The 14,535-nt window shown below is 42.9% G+C and overlaps 1 protein-coding gene and 1 long non-coding RNA gene across 4 annotated transcripts in view; one reads left to right on the forward strand and one right to left on the reverse strand.

The window, feature by feature from the left end:
• LOC117314522 (uncharacterized) overlaps positions 1 to 14,535 on the forward strand; it is an 82,558-nt gene that overhangs the window by 32,159 nt on the left and 35,864 nt on the right. The window lies entirely within an intron of this gene.
• On the reverse strand, positions 823 to 10,159 carry TAGAP (T cell activation RhoGTPase activating protein). Its single transcript, XM_004310523.3, has 10 exons — positions 10,030 to 10,159; positions 9,293 to 9,377; positions 9,152 to 9,205; positions 8,772 to 8,838; positions 7,344 to 7,510; positions 6,492 to 6,653; positions 5,903 to 6,012; positions 4,290 to 4,485; positions 3,593 to 3,707; positions 823 to 2,918 (listed from the first exon to the last, which is right to left on the reverse strand). Exons 2-10 carry the CDS (start codon positions 9,317 to 9,319, stop codon positions 1,648 to 1,650), a joined length of 2,169 nt encoding a protein of 722 aa, XP_004310571.1. The 5' UTR covers positions 9,320 to 9,377; positions 10,030 to 10,159; the 3' UTR covers positions 823 to 1,647.

Genomic DNA, 14,535 nt, shown 5'->3' on the forward strand with positions numbered 1-14,535 from the left:
TGCTAAAAAGATGATGGAGGATTTTTCTTCCAGTCCTGAAATACTTAGTGCAGTGCCCAGCACTGATAGGTACTAAAGACTGTACTATCACTATTAGTGTCCAATTCTGGAAAAGGATTGCTTTTCTTAAGTCAGTGGTCAGAGGGGGAGTATCTGCCCCTTGAAATTTATGTCTTATCGGTGGTGCTTAATAAAGTATTTAAATGATATTAATGGGTCTGAACATGATGCCTTGAGCAATCTGGGTTAGAACATTTTAAACTTTATACCACATTGCGAATAAATCACTTCTCAAAAGACTAGGTCTTCAGCATCTGGTAGCTAGCCAACACAAAAATACTTCTTTAACGAATCAAAGACATGCAGTGTTTTATGAAAGAAATTGATAGAGTAAGGAAAATCAAATCCAGTGTCTCCAAGATATCCTAATCATTGAGCATGAAAGTTCTAATATATGACATTTTACCACTATGTTTGGTAACAATCAAGAAAACTGAGCATCGTAAAAATAAGGTTTTTAAAAGTGCTGAAAACTTTAATTCACTAAAACCAGGAAATATTATATTTGTATACTAAATTTTCTGGCCTCTGAGTGACCGTTTGCCAAAAACTTGGCTTAAAGAGAGTTTTGCAAATTTCTGGAGGACAGGGATTGTCTCTTTTTCTTACACATGAGATCCACATCTTGCCCTGCCTATCAGTCTAGGATAATGAATATATATTCAGTAAATGCTTGTTGAATGAACCAATGTGTGAATGATTTTCTTGGTGGGTTTCTATGAACTGAGGGAGAAGAGGCAACATATCAATAAAGAATGAACATTTTTGCTTTGAAATAAGGAAGACAATTTATTGTAGTGAGATTATACTGAAGTTGTACCTATGCCCGCCAACGCATATAAAGTAATTCCCTCCACACTATTGAAGAAGACACCAGTGAACTACAAAGAAACTCAAAGTGCTAGAAATCAGTTAATGTTGCATAGTGTAATGCATTTTCACTAACTTACCTAAATTTAAAATCAGATGATTAGAGGACATACTGAAGTATTTTTCGTACATATTAACAACAGCTTTTTCTTTTACTGGCGCTTGCAATGCCTTTGGTAACTCCAAACAGTGACAACTCTATTCCTTGCTGTTTCTTTCATCTTACTATGGTGACTAGTTATCACAAAGCTGCTTACTAGAGGAAACTTCTAACAGAGACTTAAACATTTTCCCCTAAATGGAGTTTGTGGAAAATATGAAAATTGGCACACTGTTTAGGCAACATAAAAAAAGAAAAGACTATTTTTAAACCCTAACCCCTAGAAAAATGCCCCAGGAGGCAGAGAACAGCCATGCAGTTTAGCGCAAGTTCACAAACAAATATATACACATATCAACGTAGACCTCTTTGCACCCAGCGCCTTGTCTAGAACGCATTTTATACATTTGCTACATGTGGCACAAATGCAGGGGCACAGACACTGCCTGAGTGCCGTTGAGGAGCTGGGTAGCTGTCCTCTCTGAGGAGGTATCTACACAACTTTCCAACGGAGCTTATTCACGACTTTTTGGAAAACAGAGTCTAAGAGCAGCTCTTTACACAGCCTTGTGTGTACAGAGGTGCCACACGCTGTGTCTGGGTGATGGGTCCACCTCCTAGATGTAGGATTCCTTAGCGAATCGGAACTGATCAGCATCAAAGACGGGCTGACTACACCGCCGGGCCAGGAGGGCCTGCTTGTTCTTCTGTTGAGACTCAGACACAGTTCTCAGCCGATGCAGCTCAGGTCTCCTGGTGACAGTCACCTGTCCTGTCGTGTCTATAGAAGCACAGACAGTCCTGCTCTGCTTCCAGCTCTCAGTCCTGGGCCACCGTCGGGGCCCGTCCAGTGGCTCCTGACTGCATATATTTCTTGAGTCCCCTCCGTGGTGGACAGGGAGAGGTGGCGGTAGCCGGGCGTCCAGGCTTAGCATCCTGGCCCTCATGCTGCCAACTGTTTGGCTCCCGTAGGTGGCGAGCTCCAAGGCCTGGTACCGAATGGCCTCCTCGTAAGAGGGGGGGCCACCAGGGCTCCTTTGATCCACCGGCTGGAACGTGTTCTCCACCGAGAGGGAGTGGGCCCCCGAGTTAAAGTCCACAGCTGTTTGGCCGTGGGTGTCAGGCAAGTTTTCTTGGACGATTCGGCCGGCAAGCTGGCTTTCTTTTTTAAGACCTTTCTTTACCTGGTCTCTGGCGCAGCCCTTGGATTTCGCAGCCACAGCAGAGCTGCGGGTTTTGGTTAACGCTTTTTGGTGAGAGGCGAAGGAGAATGACATGGAGTGTTTTTTTATTTCTCTGTCGGACTTACTTTTCTCAGTCTTTGTGAAAGACTGATGTCTGGTGAAGAAGTTTCTTTTGGGACTGGAAGGAGAAGCCAGGACTGAGCTGTCGGAGAGCACGTCCGGGGAGCCACTGGAGACGGCTTTGGGGGTCAGTGTGCACGCTGACACCAAACCCTGAGCGGGGCTCTGCACCCTCGGGTCTCGCGGCCCCTGGGTTTTGCCTTCCGCTACAGGAAACACCTCCTCTGGAAATGGGTCCTCGGCTTCCTCACTTGCAAAACAAGGGGCCGCTTGGGCCGCGGTGAAGTCATCCTCACTTCGCGTGAGTTTCGGGTTTGCTCTCCTGCCCTCAAGGCACTCCTTCGAGGATGCCGCCGTGCTGGGGTCCGAGTACCTCCTGTCTGGTTGCCTGAGGGAGGCTTTCAGTCTGGGCGCACTGCTGAGAACAGGCTCCCAAGGGTGCGGCGGGCCTCTGGGCTCCAGGCTGGCAGCCGGGTCCGAGGACCCTGGGGGCCACCTGCTCAGGGACCCCACGGCGCTGGGCTCCGCGTCGGGGTCGGGGTCGTTGCTGTCATAGGCCGAGTCATTCTGCAGGGTCGACACGTCTGGGGGAAGTTAAGGGACGGTTGAGCTTTCATTCAGTTACTTTTAGAAATAAACCTAAGTACCGTTCACCTACTTATTCCAAGTATGGTGCCAGGGAGTTTGGTGATGCTAATTTGGGGCTTGGTATGAAAGAAACTGGCCACATTAAAATTCTGTTTCTTTCCATATCTACTATTTTGAGGTGGAGAAGATAAGTAGGAAAATGAAGCGAGAGACGGAGGAAATGAGAAAGGAGAGAAAACAGCATTCCACTGAAAATTTATTGATCTGAAATTTAAAATGGATCCTTTGGATGGCTCTTTTGACTGGATCCATCCCCATTTTAACAGACCCATACTCCACTGTGTGGAAACAGAATCTTCTTACACCAACTCTCTAGCTAAAAGTTACTTAGTAAAATTAGCAGTGCTTCATGATTTAGAAGAGGAAGGGGAAGGTTCCAGGCTGAAGCTGACTGAGTGTCTGCAGCCCGAGGAAACAGTGCAGGAAAACTCGAGAGAAAAGTTTCCGTGTTTAGTGACTTCCCTACAGACTGGAGTCTACTCTGATTTGGTGATGTGTGAAGGTGACTTCTGCTTCAGATACCAGGGATGCTTTACATTACTGGTCTGGACTGGTAGCTGGCCATGAACTTGACCCCAGAGTCAGAATCAATTGAGAGCACCTTCCGCACCTGAACTGTCAGTGTGTTCCAGGGAGTCATCAGAAGCAATTCTGGAATGCCCTGGCATGTTCTCCCCAAATATTTCAAAGCAGTTGTCGATGAGGAATTCCACCAGTGTCTTAACCTGTGAGGAAAAGTTAACAGGTTGTCAGCTTAATGAGACCTTTATTTATTTTTAAAGGAAGGTGGTTAAGAATGGGGACGTAGCGGGGGTCAGCAGTTAGGGAGGTGCCAAAATGGTCATGAGAGATCTTTATGTGTCTGAAAGGAGCATCCGGAAAATTGGTAACAATCACCTATATGAAAATTATTTTTGAGACATGCACTTTTAATTTGTGAATTTTAAAAAATGTATTACATTAAAGTAACAAAAATTTTCATTTAAGGAGTCTCCCAAATTGGTAGCTGAGCTGACAGAGTGTGATGCACGAAAGAGAGAAAAGTGAAAGGGCCTTTCCATCCTGGGACACAGTCATGTAAAAGATGGGTATCGATTGTCCTCTGTCTCGTAGGATGATAAGGACGCAGGCCTAGCTTTACTCAGTTTCATCCAATGTACCCACCCAAGGGAATGGAACTATGACCAAAGCATTTGCCTTTCGTATTTTCACCACGATCTCGACTGAGTCAGAGAAGTTCACGGGCATTTTATTGCTTGGCTTTTGCAAACAGACGATGAGTTTCTTAGAAATAGACAGAAACGAACCTTATCATTCAGGTCTCTCCGGGCTTCGAACGACAGGTTTTGCTCATTCTCCGGGCTCAGCACATTGGGCCCGATGCAGATGGCGAGATTGCTGGCATCCATCCTGTTGACCTCAGAGTTCTTGCTGATGACGTGGAGCACGGAGACCAGGTGCTTGAGCAGCAGGTGGTTGGGCTGCGGGAGCTTATCTGCAACCCTGGAATGGAGTTCGGGAAGGCTGGTTTTAGGGGAGGCTCACAGCCTGTCTAGCTTGAGGGTGGCAAGTTGAAAGTTTCTGCCTAACCCAGACTTCCTTTAAAATGAGGAAGGTTCATTTTCACAAGAGACATTGTGAAACGTTCATTCAGACACTTCCAGTGGCAACTGACACGGAATGAGTCAGTTAACCACAGATCCTGAAGCCCTAAAAAACTGGCCTTTGTGATCAGGACACCGATAACACGGCCCTTTATGCTTTACATAGATCTTAAGTTACGAAATATTAACTCCTGCAGTAAAATACATAGTTTAATACATCTTGAAAATCATTTTGTTGAGCAACCATTTAGCCATGTAGAATGTCTTTCTGCTTCTAACACTGCACGACTATTTTTTTTTAAAGAATACAGTCATTTGCCTTTTTAAAAACTGTGCTCATCAAATGAAGAGGACACATTTTTATACCATTCTGAGAAATCTTTATGGAGATTAAATCAGTTTATAAGAGCATGTTCATAAAAATTGTGACAGCAGCACTTAAATGGCAACATGGGCACTACTACTAATAAATTAGAATTGCAAGGCTTCATAGCTTCAGAAAATGAAATGGTGTCTCTAACATAAGGATCGTTCATTTCTCATAAGAAGATATTGTTATGAAAGAGCTTTGTGTCTGTAAGCAGAAACTTATTGTGATAATCGTAGGGACAGACACACTAATGTCTTCAATTCAATAAATATTTCATTGAAAATATTCAGCCATGTGAGACAATCATCATATATAGACAGACTTTCATAGGATTTGGCAAAAGCGCTGTTATTTTAGCGTTGGGTGTTTAAGATTTCCTAGTCTCTAACGGGTCACACTTCCATTTATATATGGAATTGTTTTTGCTGTGGTTGGAATTTGTTTTTGTATAGTTTTCATTTGGGTTAATTATAAGAATATGAAATATGCGATGGAATTTTATGAACAAACAACCCCTTCCAGATTGTTTACTATGCTTTAAGGGATGTTTTGTGGGAGAATAGTTGCTTGGCACGACACCAGTGTACAGGTTAGGGAGACCCCAGATTCCTGCACCTGGCTGGTTACCCTGCTTTGAGGCTTTCATCTATGAGTTTGTTCTATACTTTCTTGAACTACTTATATTTTTATACTCCCCACCTCTTGGGATTTGTGAGTACTGAAGTCCGCTTTCTATCTTTTGAAGAGGTGCTTCCTTTCATTTGGCTAAAACTACTTTAAAAAATTTCCAGGGTACCTCTAGATTTGTATTCTGGGAGTGGATGAACAATGCCACTTGAACTCCCTAAACATTGCAATAGACGTAAACCACTCTGACAGTTATGTGCAGAATCAAAGGATGGAGACTGTGCGGGCCTGGCCTCTGGGGACGAGGCTGGCAACTTACTGCTTCAGGGCCTCGATCCTGTCCTCTTCACTCTGCTTCTCCAGGGCGCCCATCCACTCCTCAAACAGGTCGCAGGACAGGAGCTTCAGTGGGATACTTCTGAGGAAGTCCTGGAGGGTGGGAGGGGACCGTTCATGTTACACAACGTGCTGCCATCATTCCACCTCGTTTGTCAAATCTCAGGGACTCTGTGCTCATCCTCTACATGGGCTGTGCCCTTTCCTTCCTGCATTCATTAGCCTGGAGAAATCTCTCACCTGACTTGTCTCTCAGCAGCTTCCTAACAACAGGCGCAGTAAGGCCATCATCCAGGGGGCCACCAGACTTAGGGGAATGGACTCGGCCATGGGACGATCCAAGTGCTTTTCCTCAAGTAAATTTCCTTAGGGGGAATTTAATGCATCACCTTCTGTTGGAATCTGGGGTCACAGAGATGCTTATACCAATAAATAAAGGCTTAACTAAAAAAATTAAACTCTAAGATCAGTTTCCTTTGCTTTGTAGGGTAAAGAGCCCATATCTTACTTCCTGAGCGTCCATGTGTGAGAGCCCATCAGCAGGTCATTTGGCACCAATGCTGTGAACTCACCTTAAAGACCACCGCCAGGAGGTGCACGGGGAGACTTTTCAGATCCACCACGCCTCCGGAGTTGAGCTCTTCCTTAAGCTCTTTACGGGCTTTCTCGTTGGCTGCTTTCCTGAATATTCCTTCAGTGGAAGGGCCTTTAAGGCATAGTATAGTGAGAATATCCTAAAGGAAAGGGGTATAGAAATAGGAGGTGGTTACCCTTGGTTTGAAGACACGCTTCACTGCTACTAACACAGGAAAAATCTATGTTTTGGTAGGAGAAAAAGAATTAAAGTAGTGGACATGAACAGTATCTAACTTTACCTGTTATAAAACATCCTCTCCATAAAAGTTAGTTCTCCAGGATCCTAAGACAGTCTTAACAGGAGACTGTTAATGCCAGTTTTTCCTTTCAGTCTGGTTGCTATCAACTGTCTCCCTCGGCCCTGCCATTTTTCTAAGAGGAGGTAAATTGTGCAAGCTGGAACTTGCACATTCTAAAACCATTTCAGGCCTCTCTCCTTCCAAGTCATTCCATATAAACATTGGATTTCTGACCATAAACTCTATAAATCTCTGTCTCTTGATTTCGCAGAAGCTACTCATTTTCAGCATTCTTCTCTCCATGAAGTTAGAAGGATGGAGGGACCATCACCCTGAGCTCAGTGGCAAACACAACCGATTTCTAGGCTGTAAGCAGCCAGGTGTTCTCCTGACTGCATTCCTAAGTGGGAACACCATTTCCAAACGTGGGGAAAAAACCTCAAGATTGGCCCCAACGAGTTTAGCATTGAGAGTGCCGTTCAGATTTCCCGAGGACTTTTCACAGCTGGCAGGAAACCGAAGTAGGTCCACGCGTGAGTGTGCACCTACCTGAATGGGTCTGGGGAGTGTGTCATTGTCACTGCAGATGGCCGACAAGGGCTGATCAAATAGGGATGACCTCAATTCTGGCTCTGAAGCCCCAGAAAAATCTGATGAAGAAGAAAGCCTTCTCATGAGAAAGAGCCAGTTCAGCACCTTCTTTCTCTTCTTAATTTCTACAGCCAAGAAAACAAAGCAAAGAGAAATTAGATTAAAATATTCATAAGCAAGGATCCAGATAAGACAACGGATATTGTCATCTCTGGTTTGCCGTGTGGGACAAATAATATTGAAAAACCGAGAAAGCAAAGGGTGTGAATCTTAATCTAGAAAAATCAACCTGAAAAACAACTGCATTGTTACCAGGGCAGCCAGCCCCTAAACAGCAACACCAAGGTTCCTCAAAGACTCCACCTTTCCTGTTTTTACGCTTTACCAACTGTTTGCTACAGAAAACGAGCAAAACCTAACTAAGCAGATCATAAACAACCATCTTAACATATTGACCTTAATAACCACAGTGGATATTTCTGATGTGAAATAGATTATTTTAATTTCTTCCTTTGACTAGTGAAGAAAATGAAACTTATAGGAAGAGGAAGTGACTTGCTCAAGACCATTTTGAAGGCTCTACACTGGGCGGGCCATTAAACAAACCTCTGTGGCCATGCTAACACTCACCACTAGGGGGAGCTACACCACGCCATCTGTCTACAGTCACCTGCAGGGTTTTCCCAGTGGATGCTTTAGGGAAGGGCGGGCACAAATTGCCGCAGGAAGGTTTAAACCTAGATCTTTTACCAAGAAATTTTATCCTTGCAAAAGCCTGAAGACGTGTGCGACGGGTATAACGTCTAACAAGTTTCCTTCTTTCTCTGTTTTCTCCTCCTTTTTTCTCTAATTATAAAAGCTACATATTCTAAATGCATTGGCATATGTTTCTATACTTTTTATACCATCAAGTGGAGGAGGATGGATAGAGAACTGGCTTGTCCTCATAGTTCAGGAGAACTGGGTCAGGGTTACTTTATAATGGAATGAATTGTGGAAAAAAATTGAACGGTGGGTTCTTTGGGATTGGAGCTTAGTAACAATTGCTTCATGTGCTCTTAGAATCATTCTCCGTTAGAGGAGGGCAAGAGTGGTACAGGCAACTGTGTATTTTTCACATGTATGCACATTTGAATTGTCAAAACATAAATGCCAGGAGACCTGTAACTCCATTAAAACCCCTCTGGAGAGCTGGGGGGTTAGCTCAGGGAAGATCTTTTCTATCAGAGCGCTGGCTCTCTAGTGAGCTGGAGCCTTCCTGCCATGCAAGTGTTAATGTTCTGTGGTCTTTAAAAGAACACTTTGAAAAATAATTCCTAGTAAAGCACTGTGGTTTGGCAAACTAAGAACCTCTACATAAAAGATCTGTATGTTTTCAAAACTCACCAATTAGCTGGCAAAGACTGTTTTCGCTCTCACATGATGCCAACAGAGGATGTTCTTTGATGTCACCCTAAAAATAGATTTATTTTAGTTTAAAATAATGACTGAAGAAATCTGCCCAGTCTTTCCCCACAAAATACATTCAACATTTTATTCATATCAAAAACTAGTCCAGCGTCCGTTAGTTTTTTCTATCTTCCAGAATCAGTGTTAATGTCCTGCTTATCATGATAGAAGATCTCAATTAATATTCGTCTTTAATTTACTACACTTATTATGTTGATTTTCTCTTCTGATAACTAAACAATACAAATGATATTCAATTAAAATCAAGTTTTCCATCTCACAGTGCAGATAAAAAGTTTTAAACATTGCTTTCTTACCTCTGATCCACATTCAATTAATGTCTCCATATTACTGGCATTTAGTGTTTTCGACTAAAAGAGAAAACACTGAATTAGGTAAACCTCTTTGACTCTCGCCATGAGAAAACATGAATTAATAAATGTAAGAAGGGCGCATACAGCATGACAGCTGCTTGTCAACTTCATTAGAGTTTGGGCTGACTGTCCAGCGATGAGCTTTGCTCCTGTGCGGCCTTGGCTCTGTCTACGAGAAATCATGTGGGAAGAAGTTAGGAGGGATACGTGTAATGCATTGGCCAGTTTCAGTGCCACTCTGATTAAACACAAAGTTTGAAACTACTGGCTAGAAAAGTTTTCCTTTAAAGTCAGTTATACACCATTGTAAAGCAATTATACTCCAATAAAGATGTTAAAAAAAATAAAGTCAGTTATATGTGACCAGATGTCTTATGCTATTAAACGCAACATCTGAACACACTTATTTCTAAATGTTTTAAACCTGATATCTTCATCATGACAAACTTTGTTATTCATTTATTACGTTCCCATCAGGAGATAACCTGAATAACAATTACAATAACAACTAACTCTTATTTGGAGAGCTCACTGTGTGTCAGGGCACTGTATTAAGTGCTTTGCACAGATTTTCTCATCTAACTGGAAAAGGAAAAAACGTATTCCCAGGATGCTACTTACAGCAGACATACAACAAAGATAACAGAATTGTAAAGAATTCCTATACCCCAAAAGTGCAGGCTTCACATTATGTGTTTATTCTTTATAACGCTATTTGTTGCATATTCCACGGTGTCACTGTTTTCTGTTGGATAAGATCTTAAAGCCCAGTGACCCGCTAGGCAGCTCACTGTCTTCTCACGTTAATTTATGGTACTTACCCTCGGAGGGCCTCCACCCAGACTTCTTTTACCTCCCGTGAACTGTGGAAAATGGGAGAAACAGCATGACACTCTGCTCCAACTAATCCACCGTCAGTGAGGAGACTGAACTGCTCTAACTTCACAAGTTCTGTGTTATAAGGGAGAGGGGGCGGGCAGGTGGAAATTCAGAATATTACTGAGACCGGAAAGAACATCACGGGCTGTCACCGGGACAGAGTCAGCCAGACACTGTAGAGCTCTCACTTCCTCATTCCTTTTAGGGCAGCTCTGGTTCTTTTTTTTTTCTTCTTCTTCCACTTCAAAGCAAGACATCTGTAAACTACTAAGAGTGGAAAAGATGACATATGGCCATAGGTGAAGGCTCTGATTAATGTCATAGGTGGGATGTATGAATAAGAAATTGTGTTATTCCGTACGTAAACATCATTGTATTTTCTAAAGTGGTAATTTCAGGTGCCCTTTTTTTTGTATCCTGTTTGGGTGCTATCTCCCCTCCCACCCACCATCTCCTCTGTTCTCCAGTCACTATACATTGATAAGCACCCTCTAGGTGCGGGATGTTGTCCCTCTAAGAAACCCAAGACACGCTGCCTCTTTTGAAAAGTAGTCACCATCCAAAGCCAGGTCTGGAATTAGAAAGAGTCCACCAGAGCAGGCTGTCAACATATTAACCTCTTCTTTCCCTAACTCAATACTTAGGTCATAGTCAGATTAGATCTAATTCTGTCATGGGAGGTAAACAAAAAATTCCTTTGGTCAGACCATTCAAAAGCAGAAAGGAGATGGTGAATTTCATCTGTGGATCCTGCCTTCTGGGTAAGAGAGAAGGCTGGACTTTTCTGTGGCTTAAGGCTGCATATGAAATGACTCAAGTTCCTCGACAACAGAATGGAGACATAAATTGTGACACATTCACACAGTGGAGTCTTACAGAGCCCTAAGAATGAATAGTGTATAACTACATTCAACAGTACGGTTGGGTCTCACAAAATAATGTTGAGCGAAAGAGGCCAGACACAAAAGATTGCATCTTGCCTGCAAAGCCCCCGAACAGCAAAAGCAATCTGTGCTATTAGAAGCCACAACAGCGTTTCCCTAGGGCTGGATAGTGACTCTGAGGGATCAGAGAGGGGCTTTGAAATGGTGCATCTCGTGGTCCAGGTGCTGCTAGGCTTAGCTGTACATTTCTGTGTGTATGCTATGCTTCAACAGAAAGTTTACAAATACCTTGACTTAATTCATTATTAGCGCCTGTAAATTCTAAACCTCTTTTTATATTGATAGCGCTATTGTCTTTATACTGAAAGGAGGTCCTGATTAGGCATGTTTTGGAAAACTGAAGCACAGAGCTGTTAAAATTGGCCCGGTAACTCGGAGTCTTGGCGGGTGACCTCAGAACAGAACCAGTGTCCAGGCTTCCAGCCAGAGGCGCCCTCTCTTAAAACTGCCAGAGTTCACGCAGCACCCCCACCACATCTGTAGGCGTTATTGCTCTTTCACCCTCCCTCTTACAAACCTCTGAGATGAATTCACTGATTTTCATTATTATTATGAAAAAGGGCATTTATGCTGTCCTCTTCTAGAGTCAGACACATGGAAGGTACTCAATAAATAATTTCTGTATAAATACATTTACTTATGAAATATTCACAATAGGATATTACTATAATACATATTCTTTGCTAATACGTATTTTATGAACTTTCTCATTGGATACTTTCTTTGGTTCTTCTAAGAAACTTCATGTTTGCACTGCTCTTACAACTAAAGCATCCATCCTCAATTGACATATTTCCCTCTTTTTAAAAATGAAGACCATATTTTTTTCTAATCCTTAGGACTTCTTATGTTATGCCCTATACCCCACAATACACATTCCATCAGTGATTTAAAAACTTTCTTTTTGTCATGGGATTCTATATTCAAAGGAAGATGAATCTAGAATCCTGATATATAAAATGTTAAAAAACTTTTTTTTAGAGTATGTTGCTCTAGTGAGAGATGGGTGGGGAAATCATAGGCCCATCCGTTTTGCATCTTCTGACAAGTCCAAGCTGGGGAGTTCTTGAGGAGACTCAAACGCTCATATACCAGCAGTTCTCAAAGTGCCTTTAGTGATCCCTGGAGCCCTTTCAGGAGGGTCCACGAGGTCAAACTAATTTGTAACAATATTGAGATGCTATTTGCCTTTTTGACTCCATTCTCTCAAGAGTATATAGTGGAGTTTTCTAGAGACCACATGTTGTGGGATGTTTTGATAGCTATGGGAATGCAAACTTGCATTTTCTTGTGTTTTAAATTTTTCTCAGTTTTAATTTCTCCTACGATACATACGGGTAGATATAACGGGTAAATTAACGTGCTTTAGAGTTGTCAATAATTTTCTAAAGGGTTCCTGAGACCAAAAATGTTTGAGAACTGCTGATCTACATCATATCTTTGCATGTGAGAAAATTCCACATTCGTGTCTTATTTGCCTATTATCTTCACCCTATTTATAGCCATAGCCATTTTCAATGAAAATCATTGCCAAGGTGTGTTGCCCGACAGTCCATCACTCCACACTGCGTATTGTTTATTAAGAGCTTCAACAGGGCTTCCCTGGTGGCGCAGTGGTGCAGTGGTTGGGGGTCTGCCTGCCGATGCAGGGGACGCAGGTTCATTCCCCCGTCCGGGAAGATGCCACATGCCGCGGAGCGGCTGGGCCCGTGAGCCATGGCCGCTGAGCCTGCGCGTCCAGAGCCTGTGCCCCGCAACGGGAGAGGCCACAGCAGTGAGAGGCCCGCGTACCGCAAAAAAAAAAAAAAAAAAAAGCTTCAACAAGTCTTAGAGTGAAGAAAGGATTCTTTCCTGCTCGGTTACATCTGCTGCACTGTGATTTTCCATGTTTTTCATGATGGCTCTGTGTTGGCAGCTGCCCCAAGCGGTCTTCACCCCCTTTCCTCTACTTCTGAGTCTTGTGTCCTTTATGGCAGTCACTTCACTACATTTCTTCTCAGTTGTTCTAGGGACACAGACGTCCTTCTATATATAAACTATAAGCTCAGCCGTCGACATATGGCAGTGCGGAAAAATGAGGAAGTAGGACATAAGAAAAGTGCTGTTTCTCTTTGGAGATGTCATTTAAAACACTGTGAATTTTTAAGTGAAATTTCATTGTTGCTGGGGATTATATATATTTTTTTATGTAGAGGAGCATGTCTTTAAATTTATTATGAAATACAATAAGAAATAGACTTTTATATAAACATATTCATTACATGTTTCAGTAACAGCTCTTTTGAAAAGCGGAATAATGTGTTTGTTAATTATGTTGTGATAACTTTGGACTTTTAAAAGGAAGAAATGATAAAAATGCAAATGCTATAAATTATATTGAATAAAAAATTCCCTTTAATCTGGTCTATTTTCTTCCTTTCCTCCCCCTCCTCCTTTTTCCTCTTCTTTTTTTTTTTTCCGGTATGCGGGCCTCTCACTGTTGTGGCCTCTCCCGTTGCTGGGCACAGGCTCCGGAGGCGCAGGCTCAGCGGCCATGGCTCACGGGCCCAGCCGCTCCGCGGCATTTGGGATCCTCCCGGACGAGGGCACGAACCCGCGTCCCCTGCATCAGCAGGCGTACTCTCAACCACTGCGCCACCTCTTCTTTTTTTTGAGACTGAATTATGGGACTAGACATGAATATTTATTGACATTGAATTTCAGGGCTGAACGGGTTTTAAGTGAGCAACTAGTTTAACGTCCTGTCCGATGCTTTTATCTCTGTAGCACCCCTTAACAAATTGTCTCTTTGAGATTGTTCTCGAAGTCCTCTCTTTCTGAGAGCTTTCCAACTGCTGAGTGAGCCATTCCCTAATTCAGCAGAAGGCTCCTGGCTATGTCAGAGTGAAGCCTGTCTTGAAAGCCTTTCCTGTTTTAAATCCCATTCTATCCTGGGAGATAGCCTTCCAGCTTCTTCTATTCAACCCCTGCGGCCCCCATGCCTCCCACCCCAAAACAAACAGACAAAGACACTTCTCAGTAGGTGACATCCTTTGTTGGCATCCATCATCAGCTCTGCATTCTAAGATTTCAAGGCAAAAGAAAGGGGTAGTGAGTCGCTTATTTAACACTACTACGTGCCCTCTATTGTCCTAGCCTTATTCAAATACCTCATTTCACATCATTTTTAGAACCACACTGAGGACGTCCCTCTCGCTGTCTTATGGCTGAGTCACCCGGGGCTCCGCGTCAGTTCATTTACACAACGTCACTCTGTTGAACCTAGTCTTTTGACCCTAAGTCCAGTGCTCTTTCCATGATTTCTCTTAAGGATAATCCTTCATTTATATTCATTTATAAATGGAAACAAGAGGTCTAGACCTTGTATACCAATACAGACCAGACGAGTCCAGGTGGATCCCTATGGGGAGTTGTTACCAAGCAGACAGAGTCAGATTTAGGACATTGTCCTGAAACTTCAAAATCTCCTTCTGTCCGTTTCATTAAAAATAATCAATCAGGGCT

The sequence above is a fragment of the Tursiops truncatus genome, chromosome 12 (genome assembly GCF_011762595.2).
Source record: "Tursiops truncatus isolate mTurTru1 chromosome 12, mTurTru1.mat.Y, whole genome shotgun sequence".
NCBI lineage: Eukaryota > Metazoa > Chordata > Mammalia > Artiodactyla > Delphinidae > Tursiops > Tursiops truncatus.